The sequence below is a fragment of the Dunckerocampus dactyliophorus genome, chromosome 18 (assembly GCF_027744805.1).
Source record: "Dunckerocampus dactyliophorus isolate RoL2022-P2 chromosome 18, RoL_Ddac_1.1, whole genome shotgun sequence".
NCBI classification, from domain to species: Eukaryota; Metazoa; Chordata; class Actinopteri; order Syngnathiformes; family Syngnathidae; genus Dunckerocampus; species Dunckerocampus dactyliophorus.
In genome coordinates, this window is record NC_072836.1 from 2757147 (window position 1) to 2771702 (window position 14556).

Below are 14556 nucleotides of genomic sequence, written 5' to 3' on the forward strand. Positions count from 1 at the left end.
CATTCCCATAAAATCCCACATTTTCCGTAATGCCACATTTTACACAACATTAATCCAATTGAAAATGAGTGGACACGTTTTCCAAAACAAGCTAACAATTTTCCACATCCCAAAAATCCCCACTTTTCTCATACCGCCAGATTTTCCCTTCAGCTTTTCGGTTCTGCCTCAGCATTCATATGCAATTTACGTCACATCAAAATGGTCACGTGTTGCCATGGTAACAAAAAACAAACAAGAATAACAAAGTTTGAGCTGAATATTCACTTTAATAAACTTTTTTTGGGGAACTTTCATTAAAAAAAAACATCAATTAAAGCAGCAAAGCTTTGAGTAAAAGGATCAAGTCACATGATACAAAGAAGGGCGATGATTGGTCGGGATTGTCAGCTTGATGAAAACATAACGATCCGATCAAAAGGCACGTTTAGAAACGTCCAATCAGAGTCTTCTTCTTCATTGAACGCATTGTTTGGACGTCTTCAGTCCTGACGTCTTCAACGAACAAAGTATCTTTCGGCAGGTCAACTGTTGCCAGGGCAACCACGGCCGGGCTGGTTGCTGGGTTACGTCATTGTAAACTTTCATTAAATAAAAGATGTCAATCGTTCTCCTTCCCTGATATTGACAGGAGGGGAAAAAAAGTCAGTAAAGAATCGAGTGGAATAAAGGTGGAACACAGGTGGAATAAAGGCGGTCACAAACCTGTGGCTTCTTTGTGGGATTTGGGCTTAAAGAAATAAAAGGTAAGGTGCAACGATCCTGCAGACAAGAGCACAAACATGACGGTGCGACTTCCTGCATCCTGGGAGAAGCTGTGGTCACTTTCAAGTTTAGAACTTTCCAGGTTTGACGTCTTTAAACGTGTTCAAGACTTCCCTTCATTGCAGCAGCTTTTAAAAACGATTTCACTCCATGCTTGCTCGCTTGTGGATAAAGGCGGAGTCTTTCCGTCCCTTACAAGGCACGCTGTGCCCCCTGGGGGATGTCCATTCTCATTTCTTGGCGTCGGTCAGGATGATGTTGGCCGTGACAAACATGAGGCAGAAGGTGGCCCACAGCACCACGAACCACACCCACACGGCGTGGCGGAAGGGCGAGCCGTGCTTGTTGATGGCGTCGCGGCCCATGACGGGCTCCACGTGGCGCCGGGCGTAGTAAACCAGGAGCGCCGGCACAATGTACTGGATGCCCGTGCCGGCGTAGGCTCCTGTGATGCCCACCAGGGACTCCAGGTTGTGGGTGCAGAAGGCCACCACGATGGGGGGCACCAGGGTGATGAGCGGGAAGACCACGCGGTCCACCACCCACGGGTAGGTGCCGCCGTCACGGTGGAACAGCGTCTTCCAGTTGTTTCGCAGCGTGACGGCGATGATGGGGAAGTTGGTGCTGATGGTGAAGACGGGGAAGAGGCCCAGGAAGTAGCGCAGGAAAGGAACGTCCAGCACGTTGCAGTTGTCAGTGAAGTTGAGCGTGTACATGTCGTGCAGCAGTGAGCTGTCGAAGCAGAAGATGGCGGTGAAGGACAGCAGCACGTAGAAGCCCAGGATGAGCACGTAGTCAGCCAGCACCAGCACGCCCACACGCTTCTTGTCCGAGATCGGTGTGATCAGCGAGGGCAGCGAGTGCTGGCACATGAAGGAGTACACGCACACGCCAAACAGGTTGGGCACGCCCGAGAGGGAGGCGACGGGCGGTCGTCCCTCGCCGGCGCCTTTGCCGATGCGGATCAGCGCCAAGATGATCATCATGGTGAATGCTGGGGACGCAAAACAAAACATGGACGTAACACAGTAGCCACGACAAGCTAATCATGCTAATGCATCCCAACTTCTGTACGTACACTTCAATAAGTGCACCGTGCACACTGCGGACTCAGTTCCTGTGTACGTCATTTTTGACAGCGGTCATTGTACACTTACCGGGAAAACACTCGGGAACCAAGTACACAAAGTACACAGTACACAGTACACTTATTGAAGTGCACCGACAGAAATACAGTAGATTCCCGCTATTTGTGGGGGATATGTTCTCAGACCACCTACAAGTCACTGAGACGGCCATGAAAATGTCTATTTTGCCACTAAACCCAAAATAGGAAGGAGGTCATCAAACCAAACTCCTATCTTACTCACAGTGCAACCAAAAACAACCTTATGTAACTGCACTACACGGACTATGCGGGTACACATGCAAAACAATACTATTTTATACTGATGTATAACCCACAAGGCATGCTGGGTAACGTTCTGTTAGGAAAGTGTGCACTCTGTCTTCCCAGCATGTCCTGGAGGTTACACATGAGTTTAAACCAGCTAAATTATAACCCGCAAGACATGCTGGGTAACTATGTGTTGGAGAAGCGTGCATCTGGGCTTCCCAGCATACCTTGTAGGCATCCGTGAATGCTGAATTGTGAATTTTTAAACTGTATTCTACTTGAGACACAGTATAAGTGTGCTAGGTGGTCTGTTGTGGGTTATAATAATAAATCATAGATATATCATGTAATATTATAGTAACAGGAAGTAGAAACATAAGAAAACAAGGAGGTAGCGGTTAGGCTGGCGCTGCTGCCAGTGCACCTTTGTTTTGGAAGAAGGCGAGCACAAAGTGAGACGTATTTAATGCAACGTGTAAAAAGGAAATGAAGAAGCTTTAATAGGAGGTGTGTGACAGAAACGATCATCATCATAAACGATGGCTGCAACCCCATAAAACCATGACACGGCATTATAACGAGGATGCTCTAAACCTGCAGCGTTTAGCACCAACATGGTCCGCCGGGTGACCAGGAGGAGACACGTGCAAATTACAGCCACTCATGCAGATGGTCACATGACACGGAGCTTGAACACAACAAAAGATGCAAGTAAAAAGTACGTCGCTCTCCTGTTCAGTGTTCTTTGAGTTTGTTTGTCCCGGTGGGTCAAAGGATGAGGTGGCGCTCAAGGACACACGTTGGAAATGTGTGAGCATGTGGGAAACGACGATTGCATGGTTGAATACATAAAACACACACGTGTGAAAGGATCTGTTTGCCTTCCATCTTTGCACCGCTCCTCCCAAGCAGAGGATGCATTTAGACATTTTTACTGCAATAAACACTTCCTCACGTCACTGAGAGATGCCGTGCTACGATGTTTTTATTGTGAATCACTTGAGTCATTCATGCCTTGTGGTACACTCCAGTGTGCCATGGCTTTTATTTGATTGTTTATGGCCCATAAACATTGTTTTTGTGCGGTAAATAAGCTTGAAAAGTGTTGTTAAATACAGCATGGAGTGCATTCGCAACCCATTCAGAACTCTGTTCGGAAAAATGACAATTCTTTGTGTCGGGACAAAAAGGCCAAAATTAAACGTCATTATTCATCAAGTCATACTCAGCGTGAAGTGAGTGGCCATGTTTTCATGGCCTTTAGTTACTTCATTAGTAGTACAGTACTAAGCAAATACTACATAACTGGGGCAGGTGTGGTAGGGGTGTAACGATTCATCGACTACATCGATGTATCAATTTACATTCCTATGATCCAACTACATCGATCTGTGTTCAGCAAGTTGCCATTCCGGACAAGATATATCGATCTAACATCGTTCAAAAGGTCAATAGATCAATCAATCGATTGCATCAATACTAGGAAACAAAGCGTTGGATTTAAGCACGGCAGGTTTTATACGGATGTGTTTTTTTTAGCACTTTTAATGATAATAACGTTAAATGTTACGTTACACGATTCAGTCTACCTGTCTGTGATGTCATCGCCACGCGCCAGCAGACAACAACATGCAGCATGGCGAATTGCAGAGGACGTGCCGGGGATACCAAAATACCGCAGAAAAGGTTAACCTCCTGTTAATTCAACCTGTGTTGGTTGCACTTTATTCAAGTCAAATGTGAATGCATTTGCCATTAATTGTTGTTTACTTGTTTGCCGTGTGTCGTAGCTATAATGAACAATGTCCTAGCTTGTGTCTGGTCTACGATACCAAGCATCTTTCCAAAGAGTCATGATGGAGAGATGTTTCCCTCCTCCATCAAGTGCTCTCATGGGATAAGGGGAGTCAGATATCAGTCAGCATCACTGACACACCGACTACACACCTTCCAGTGCACCTTTCTCACACACACACACACACACACATACGCACACACACGCGCGCACACACACAAACACACACACACAGATACATCAAAAAGACGCACATGAGGATCATGTGAGCGCCGTAACGTTGCTGGCAGCGTGTGATTTATATTTGCTGCACTGGGGTGTCAGTGACCTTGAAGGTGATGCTTCACCTTAACAACCTGCCGGGGGTGGGGGGTCTCACAGCTGAAGCTAGCAAACAAACTAATAGCAGATGCTGTGAAATCTCCAAGGAGTGTTTCGTTTGGAGGAAGTCTCCCTGTGGACGCCACAGAGGAGACACCGTTCCTGCACTCCATTAAGCAGGACAGAACGGCTGAAAGCAAAATGCGATCAATCTCATGTGCAACTAGGCATGTTTGGAAGTGGGGGTGGGGGGCAAGTTGATGTAGTGTCCCTTGAAGAGAAGAGAAGTCATCTTAAACTACATGTCAATGAAATACATGAATGGAGGACATTAAATGAAAGCAAATATGCCCCCTAGTGGTGGTAAGTGTGACTATGAGCTGCAGTGTTTGTGCCACGTGGTGATGGACACAAACACAAAGGAGTCTCATCGCACGTCTAATGAAGAAATAAGGCAGTCAATGTAAAACTGCTGCAAATTGCAGAAATGATTTGGACTTGATATTCTCACGCTGCAGGACCAGAGGTCACCCGTGACAATCAAAGTCGATGACATTGATTGTTTTTGCAGAGCTGTTAACTACTCATCCTCCAGCTGAGTAGAAGATGGAGCAGAGTGACGAGTGAAAAAGACCATCTTCATTTGGACGCTCAGATGCTTCAACCTTGGCCGAAAGCGCCAACGACGCCTCGGTGGTTTCCTCTAAATGGAATCGTTCAAGACCTCCAGGGAAGAGCCGCTTGCTTCATTAAGACCTGGAAGGCCGATACTTCATCGTTTCCACGTTGCAAAGCAACTTTTGGCCACCAGGGACCCTACCACCTTCACAAGCAATCAACCTCACTCTGGCCTTCTAAAGGAAGTACACCATGAAGACAAAAGTATTAGGACGCCCAAAGGAAGTGTGGAGTCATTCCCCCTTTTGCAGACAGCATCGTTTTTTGTTTTTGACAGCAACGTCAATGTCAACAATGTGAGCACCTCAGAGCCTTCATCTTTGCATCCCAGAGGAGAGGGAAGTCATTACTATTTGTTCACCAAGCGTGGCGGTTGTTAACGAAGCCCCCACCTCTGCAGCACTCAATTACGCCTCTCGCTGTCCCCCGTCAGCGGCTAAAGATGAACACTGCCGGCTGCTTGACTATAATAGTCACAACCTTTTCACGTCTAATTTTCACGAATATTATTGTTTTGTTTTAAATTACACCAACCACGCCAACGCGACAATCTGGTGGAGGAGCTGACTGAGGACTGGCATGACAAGGCCAGGAGGCGGAGCCACAGCACGCCAGCCGCCCGCTAACCCTGATAGGAGTGAAAAACTGGTGAAGACAGCCGGTGCTGGCTCACACGTTACGTCTGTCCAATCACATGACCGGGAAGCAAACACGGCATCTCCATACTGACCAGGAATCCTGGTGCGATCCTGGGGGTCCAATCATAGCACAGCACCAGGAAAAGTCATTAGTGTCCAAGTAAACATTGGATGTCTGATGTGTGTCGCTGCCATGAAAAGGATGAGGCCTGTCCTGCATGGAGAGATGCTCACTAAGTGACACAGCCAATCAATTACAAGGACACAGGAGAGGGAGGCTTCTAAGAGTGAAAGATGTAGGAAACATCAACCTCCCTTCTTATTTAGTGCGTGCACGCTGCCATGTTTGCCAGCTCGCACACGGCCGGGGCGCAGCGCTTTTGACTGCGGCCCCCACTCGGACGGGCAGTTTATTTTCTTTCATGGCGTCGTGAGTGACAGTCCAATCAAGGCTGCGACGGGCCGTCAAGCCTGTCAGGGTGAGGAATGAGGGGAGATGGGAAGGCAAGACACAGAGCAGGACCCAATCTTGATGGACGGACCTGAACGCCACAGCCACAACCGAAGGGAGGGGGGGGGACACTGGAGGTGTGGGAAAGAAGAAACATGGGAATGGGGGGGGGGCGTATTCTAACATAGCAATACAGTAAACTAATTATGTATTGTTTGTTAGCTAGTATGATGCGGCGGAGGATTGCTTGTTGCTTTATTATTAGCAGTCTAATGGTGGATTCCACAAAACCTTTTTATTTTACTTTTTTGTCCTCTGACAATAGGCCACATCAACAAACATACTATTGTACATGTTTCTGTCTTTATGCTTTGCTGATCATGCTTTCTCCTCAAGTTGAGATCCTTGAACGCACCACAGTTGTTGTGTGCTGTGACTGGCTACACCGTGACTCCTATTACATCTTTTCATGGATCACCTTCCATTATCATCGAATAGAGGTGACATCTTAAACTTCTCTTAAACACGTCTTTACGTGTGTAGGCGTATTTAGGGATTAAAGCTGGACTGCATGGTCAGTGTACAATGGCAATTGAAGAGAGAAGGGGAGGGCTCTGCAGCTGAATCGAATCCAATAATTGCAATAGTCACTTATTGCAAATGTTGATCCAAAATCTGGGGAGAACATCCACATCAGGCTAGCCGGAGGGTTTGGAGGGGGAGAAGTGAGACGTGTTAAAAATAGACATTTTCATGGGCGTATCAATTATTTGCGAATTTTCACCATTCGCAGGTGGTCCCAGAACGTAAAAGCTGGACTCCACTCCCGTCGTAATAATATTATCATTCTAGTGTTACTATTATTTTTTTATTTGACACCCGCTGATTTATTGTGTCGTTATGTTAGACAGAGCTTACCAATCCATCGCATGAGTGAGGTGAGGATCTGAAGATATTTGGTCTTCTGAGCATTGAAGAAGGTGAACGGTCCCAACAGAACAGTGAAGACGCTCTGAAAGAAACACAAAAATGACGACAGGATTTATTATTATTATGACATTGCACTTTTTTTTTTTTTGCTTCACACATCAACTTCAGGTTAGGCCACGATCTGTTTAAAAACCTTTGGGCTCTCTCAAAAGGTACAGTAGACATTTAAGTGAGCACATCCACAGTCCAAACATCTCATCAGCAACCTTTTTGATGTCTATCCTCCCTCACACCTTCCTCCATTGTCAGTGTATGACATCATTGCGTCTCAGTGCAGACTCTTGGCCACATGATGTCATTCATCTGCAGAGCTCGCTCCTTCTCAGCAGTGTAGTAAAACATACACATTGCAAAGGTACAGCATTTTTAGAGGCATGGGACACCGTGATGAAAGATCACGCTAAAGACCAGTGGTCAGCGATGGTATGCACAAGCTCGGCTGCTTATGCGTAGATGTGAGAGCAAACATCATAAATCTGCTGAGTAATGGTGGCGCCTGTGTGTTAATATATCTCTTTGGCAAAGTGCTTTGTCAAGCCGAGTAAAAGAATACGTCTACAAGCGCCATGGACACAATGAATGGAGCATTAGGAAGGCAGCAATCAATGGCTGCTTTACTGCACACAACTTGTTTTTGTTCAACTAGTGTAGCCCAACACTACTTCAAATATAACATTTAGTGCCTTTTAACAAGCTACTTCACTCAAATGCTACTTGAAGTGCTAAAAGAATCATCAAATTTGCATAACTGGCCACGATGCATGTGCATGTAATTGTAATGGACGCTGTAGGAGAGGAATACCAAAAAGTCAGTAAAAAAAACCATGAAAAACACAGCAAATATGATTTCAACTTCAAATTGACTCAATTCTTTTTGTCTTTTTTTTTTTATGTCAAACACGATGGAGGCGCCCGTGAGTGCTTTCAGATAGGGAGGGGTCCACGGCAGCACCAGCTGCACATTGAGAAGAGAGACACGTGCTTTCATGTCAGACCACAGTTTCTCCGTGTTGATGTCTTTCATTGATAATATTTTTCCTCAAGCATCAGGATGTCCCATTCTGTTCGTCGGTTCTTAAATGCATCACAATTATGCCCTATGAAACCTTTATACAGTCACCCCTTGCTATATCACGGTTTGAATATCGCTACCTCGCAGTTATCACAGTTTTTAAAAAAAAATTTAAACATTATTATTTAGTAAATTATGGTTGTTTTGTGGTCAACTATGGCCTTTGATTAGTCAAAAAAATACTGAAATACAAGTCATGTGTAGTATTGTGGTCACGAGGCATCAGCAATGTTATAAGACACAACATTAAATTACATGACCTTTCCCACTGCATGGAGACTGGCTACTGAGCAAGCAGAGCCCAGCCGACATGCCATGGCTGAGATTGAGTGGGGGGAAAAAGTTCTCCTCTCATTCAGTGTGGAAGTGGTAAGTTTTTGTCTCCTTTGTCCTTCACCACTCTGTTTGAAACACTTTCTTAAGTTTATAATAATTCAACTGAAGAGGCTAACCAGTTAGCTCGCTAGCGACGACCATCTGTTATGTCCCTGCAGTAATACTGTAGCCTGTGCAGTGTGATGTAAACAAAGAATAATAGGAGAGAAAAAGTGACTATTTCATGTCTTCGGGGCTCTAATAATGTTAAAACCCGCATTTAGGAAGTCATAAACAGGTTTTCTATGCTCTAACTACAAAAATATTACCATCCATCCATCCATTTTCTATACCGCTTCTCCTCTTTAGGGTCGCGGGGGCATGCTGGAGCATATCCCAGCTGACTTCGGGCGACAGGCGGGGTACACCCTGGACTGGTCGCCAGCCAATAACAGACAAAAATATTTTATTTATTAATATTGAATCCTACTTCGCAGAAATTCACTCATCGCGGTCGGGGCTGGAACCAATTAACCGCCATAAACGGGAGACAACTGCACACAACTTTCTCCGACGCTGCCATAGTTTTAGAAAATCGACCAAATAGAAGACAAACTGTCGTGTTCTTGATCTTGAACAAACACATCTACTGTATATACTTTTAACACCCTAAACCACTTCAATCCCAGGTGACATCTCACCCTTTTGAGGGCCTCTCGGTTTTAGTCTACAAAAGTTTCTTCTCTGGACTTGTTGCTGTTCGTTTTTTCAAAAAATAAAAAGAAAGTATTAGAGGTGAATACTTGCTAAATATGGCGACAATGTCACAAAGTTGGCAACGTGGATCCCTTCCTGCTACATCTTCTTATTCTCTGGCAGATCAGGTGCGTATGGGGTGTGTTAAGAAGTGGAGCTCCTCGCACAGTCCCATTATAATGTGTTTATGAGCTAGAGCAAACAGGCAAATATAGAAATAACTGTACAGTATGGGGAAACACTAGACTGGACTGTCGTATTGAGGATATCATCAGTAAAAAGGGTAATAGTGGTCTGTGGGCTCACATGACCGATGAATGTGCGGACCTGCCATGAATCAAGTGAGCACTTCTCAAGAAAATCACCCTGAGGACACTGCACTCCACTCAAGTGTATCTCCACAACAACCTGCAAGTGGAATCAGGTATGGATCGCAGCCTACATTTATTTCATACGTGGTGTTTGTGCAAATGATCTGGAAAAGGAAAATGGATCCAATTGAAGGACCTGCAGGCATCATCACGGCGTGACCCATGAGCAGGACCAGTGACTGACTAATCAACCAAGAAAAAAAACATGATTTGCTCTAAATGAGCACGATGATGCTGAAGTGTGTTTCAGGCCATCGCCTTCACGTTGCATCAACTCACCTCGCTCGTCGTCATTTTCTGTCGTCGTTCATTAGCTGGGTACCAGGGAGCGTGGCCAGAACTCATGTTAGGTCTACAGCAACGCCCAAGCCTAATGGTCTAAAACTTGTAAAACTATCAATACAGTCCATTTACTAGACGCTGGGCTTGTAAACTAGATTTCAGAGGACACGTCTCAATATGGGAACAAGGCAGCTTTATGGAGAGGGGGAAAGCATAAGGAAAGCAAAGTAGAAAGTTGACCAACCTTCAAAAACAAAAGCCTCTGTTACCAACGCACCCCAGGTTTTTTTCATTTGGGGCCGTCAATGAACGTTTCAGGTGTGACGACAAGAATATTCCAAAGAATGCTCCATTTCTCCTTGGCTCCAGCTTACGGGAGAACACGTCCCAAGGCTTTCACCTGGCCGCCCGTAATCACACACTTCACTGAGAGGCAATAAACGCTGAGTCAGAGATGAGAAACTGCAAAGGTGACCAAAGCAGTGATGGATACAAGCGCAGGGCTTCATCCTATTAGCTCCTCCTAAAAGGTCACACCCGTAAATCAAAAACCAAGAACACACTCTGGTAGAAAAAACATCAAGATAATATTATCCAAAGTGCATCAAGACTTAGCCAAGCATGCTAAGAATGACAAACGCTGATAAGCTTTTGTCAAAGATGACATTATGCTGGTCCACCTCCAATTGGTTCCACGTTCTCTCGCTTGTTTACTTCCTGCTGCAGCATATAAATGCATTCGTCTGACTTTTAATGCAATTCTTCAACTTTTAATTAGAGTTGTATTTTAAAACAATCAATATGACGCCGTTTCTGGAAACGTAGGCAATCATGGTATGCCAAAAATCTCTGTTTCTAGCTTTCTCAATCAGCTCATACCTTTCTCTGCTATCCACGCATTTAGAGTCGTCATCCAAAGGATCCCTTTGCTTCCTCTACCCCTCTATCTTCCCTGGCAGGACCAGGTTTTCCTTTTATAATCATATGCACTAAGAATCTCATTTGCCTAGTTCTTATCTCAATTATCAACGTTCTCTCCACTCCAGCTCTTTGTAGAACCTCTACATTGTCTGTCCAGGGAATCCTCATCATTTGCCTTAAGAACCACATTTCACTACTCTCCAAACGCTGTTTTGTGTCCGAGGTTACTGACCATGCTTCACTTCCATACATCAAGGCTGGGTAGATGTCACAGTTAAGTACTCGTAACCGAGGCTCCACTCCTCGTGTCCTGGTTTTAAAGATTCTTTCCAGTTCTGATTGATCAAGTGCAGTCCACCTTTTGATCTTGCTTACACATCTGGAGGAATCGGTCAGGATACTACCATGGTAATGATTTTGTCTTTTACGGTGGTACTTTGTTTTTTTGCTACCAATTTGTTCCAAAACGTCCAAGAACATCCCATAGGAAATCATTTAAATCCAATGAATCCATTCCAGACACCCAAAAATATGAACAAAAATTCCTTTTTATTTGAGCTGCACAATATATTTATTTCAATATATTTTTTAGTATATCTATCATTTTTTACATTTTAATTTGAGCTCTCTGAGCTCATGAGCGCCCCCTGGTGGGCCGGCAGCACACGGTAGTCATTGTCCAATGAACTGCTCTGCTGGACGAAGTGCATTATGTTGAAGAAGTTAAAATAATTTTTTTTAAATTTTAACCCGTATTGGTACTCCTGTTGTATATTTCTTAAGTATCTTCTTTCACTTGTATAGCGCTTTTCCACCTCCAAGGCACTCAAAGCGCTTTGACACATTTACCTACTGATGATGCAGCATCAGGAGCAACTTGGGGTTCAATATCTTGCCTAAGGATACTTCAACACGATCACGGGAGGACTCTACCACCTGAGCCATGCCGCCCCGTATATGCATATTTTTTGAGTAATAGGCCAAATACAACCACAAAAAAGCGATGATTTATTCATTAATATATTTTTGAATAACCGCGGTAGAGTGAAACCGCAAAAGTCAAGGCACAAAGTGGCGTGGGATGAATGAATCCTTCACCCCCAGTCTTATATTTCCATTTTTAAAAAAGGGAATTATAGTTTGTAAAAATGAGCCAAGTTGTAATTTGTCAGTAAGAGATTAACAGGTCTTAGAGACGATGAGCGAGCTCCTTAATGGTGACTCTCTGCTCAGGTTAGAGCTGTCAATCACTCTGCAGGTCTGAGAGCTTGCAGTGGTTTGGATTTGTGAGAATGAGCGAGCACAGCGAGGACGTGATGGCCATTTAAGTGACACTCAGGGCTCAGTGCTCACCATAATTGTCACAAACACAAGCGAGTGTTTTGTTGTGGTTCGGCTCCCCATCATCTATCACAGTTGGCCCACATAAGTCGTCCCATTTGAGTAATTAATCAGCATATTTTTCTGCTTGCTTTGGCGGGGTCGGCCAAACGGCGTGATGGAGTGTGACAGATGTTCTCCAGCTCGTGACCGTCAAACTTGCCGAATTTACGTCCGAGAATCACATGACTCCGGCACAGACTGCCAAGCGCGTGGAATGATTTTGGCTGATGTTTCCTCAGACGTCAGGAGGAAGGTTAATTAACGGCACAGGAGATAGAGAGATAACCCGCAATTAACATCCTGAGTGCCTGGGTGGCTCCATGTGCCGGACCAGCCTGGAAACCCATAATCACACAACAATCAAACAGAGGATGGAGGATTACCATTCCAAATCCTCGTATTCCCACCATCCCCTCGCCATTTGTGTCCCATCTTAATCTCCATTCCATACGCTAATATTAGCGGAAGCCAGCACGAGCCTGAACCATCAGCACGGCAACTTATCAGGCACGAAAGTCAGGGTAAAGTTTGTCATAACATACAAATACAAATAATGCAATTCATATTATTCCGTGGGAGCAAAACTGAATTAATGCTCAACTTCACTTTGTTTCTATGAATATCTCAAACACACATTTGCATAAAACTCATTTTCAGGCTCCTGACTTATAAACTTTGGGTGCATCTATAAAAGCAAGAAAGGCATAATAGGGGGGGAAAAAAGGGTGTTGGATGTGTAAATATTTAAAAACTGCACACCTCCTCTATCTCTGTCTGATACTTCCACTGGAGAGCCTGAATGCATTTGGACATGACACCGCTGTTCATTTACATTTACACCAAGAAGGATCCACACCATTTACTTTTCTTCACATAGGAAGGGATTACAATGATTCAGGGACAAATTATTCATTAGGCAGCGACATGACTTACTGTGATTCCTAATAAAGTACAGTCGGCGTCTTGCTGTACACACGCTTAAAAGAAAATAGAACCTTTTATTCTTAATGACACAAAACAAAAAAGCTGAGAGAAGCTACACATCCGTACGCTTGGATTATTAGACATTACCAGGCAATTCATGGCCGCACTTTGTGACGTGCATGATAAACACCTCCGGAGGAAAAGAGGACTTGGTGGTGGGGAATAGGGAGAGTGCAAAATGGGCCATAAATGCCCAGGAGACACATGGAAGGAGCAACTAATGGTGAAAACAAGTCAAGTGATTCAGTGAGGGGAGAGAAGTGAGACAAAGATGCTGCCACGGAGAAGAGGGGAGGGAGAGAACAAAGCGCGGAAAGACGGAAGGAAAAGGAGTGGCCGGCGTGCCTGCGAGGCTGAAGCCATATTGGACGCGCACCTTTGTCACCATGACGGAGTGTCGGCCATCGCCATCGTTTATCACCGGCCTGCTTCTCCATCAGCGACGGCAACAAATATGGAAATTAACAGCAAAATTAATGAGGGTGAGGAGCATTCTCGTCATGTTGTGAAACAAACAAATGGAAGTAAATGACGATGAATGCTAGCATGCTGCTTGAGATTCTCTAACTGAGCTTGATTAAGTGCGCTAACAACAGTAGCAGTACAGTGGCTCAATAAGAATAACACACTATTTCAGGACCAAGCTAAAACAGTGTTTCGCATAAATTCATTTCTTCATTTATTTGTGACGGCCCGCCATGAATAAATTTAGTACTACCTATTGGTCCTTGCTCATCAACACATTATAATGGGACTATCTGTAGCTTGTCGTTCCAACAGCGTACAGTAGATGGCATCGTAACTCTGCTTCTTAACACACCTCATGTACACCTCGTCTGCTGTGGAATGAAAAGACGTTGCAGGAGGGATCCGTGCCACCAACTTAGTGACTTTGTCACTATATTTAGCAAGCATTCCGAGCCTGCTCGATTCTCTTTTTCAAAAAAAGCGACCAGCAACAAATCTAGCAACTTTTTCTGGTGTTATTGGACACTTTTAGAGACTAATATGAAAGAATGTACAGTCGTCCCTCGCTACATGGTGGTTGGAACATCACTCCCTCACTCTATCCCTTTTTTAAAAAATTAATTAAATAATTGCTGTTCCGTGGTTGACTATGACCTATTATGAGTCAAAGAATATGCATATTTAAGCAAATTGTACTGATTTTTATGCCCAAATTAAGCATTTTCATGCATAAAAACAGCTAAACGAACTCAAATTTAAATACAGTATAAGCCATTAAGCCCACCATTCAACTTGAATGTAGGATTCTACATTGGTCACTAGGTGTCAGTCATTGTACGGTGAGACAAGCACCTGACTTGATCGGCGGAACAACAGGCTTTTATTGCAGCTTTAAATGATCTCACAACAGGCATAATAATAATCATCCTCATAATAACAACACGGGTGACTCTTGCGTTCATAGCACACG

The 14556-nt window shown here is 44.4% G+C and overlaps 1 protein-coding gene across 2 annotated transcripts in view; it reads right to left on the reverse strand.

Moving 5' to 3' along the window:
* Positions 1-203: 203 nt before the first annotated feature.
* Positions 204-14556, reverse strand: part of tmem104 (transmembrane protein 104) — a 37421-nt gene continuing 23068 nt past the window's right edge. The window contains exons 9-11 of one of the 2 annotated variants that reach the window (XR_008566775.1): positions 6963-7056; positions 706-1759; positions 204-618 (exon numbers count right to left, since the gene is read on the reverse strand). Coding sequence is in view for 1 of the 2 variants with exons in the window: in XM_054759924.1 (XP_054615899.1) it covers positions 996-1759; positions 6963-7056 (858 nt within the window). In the remaining variant the exon portion in view is untranslated. Of the gene's footprint in view, positions 1760-6962; positions 7057-14556 lie in introns of both variants that reach the window. The other variant, XM_054759924.1, reaches the window with a different exon arrangement.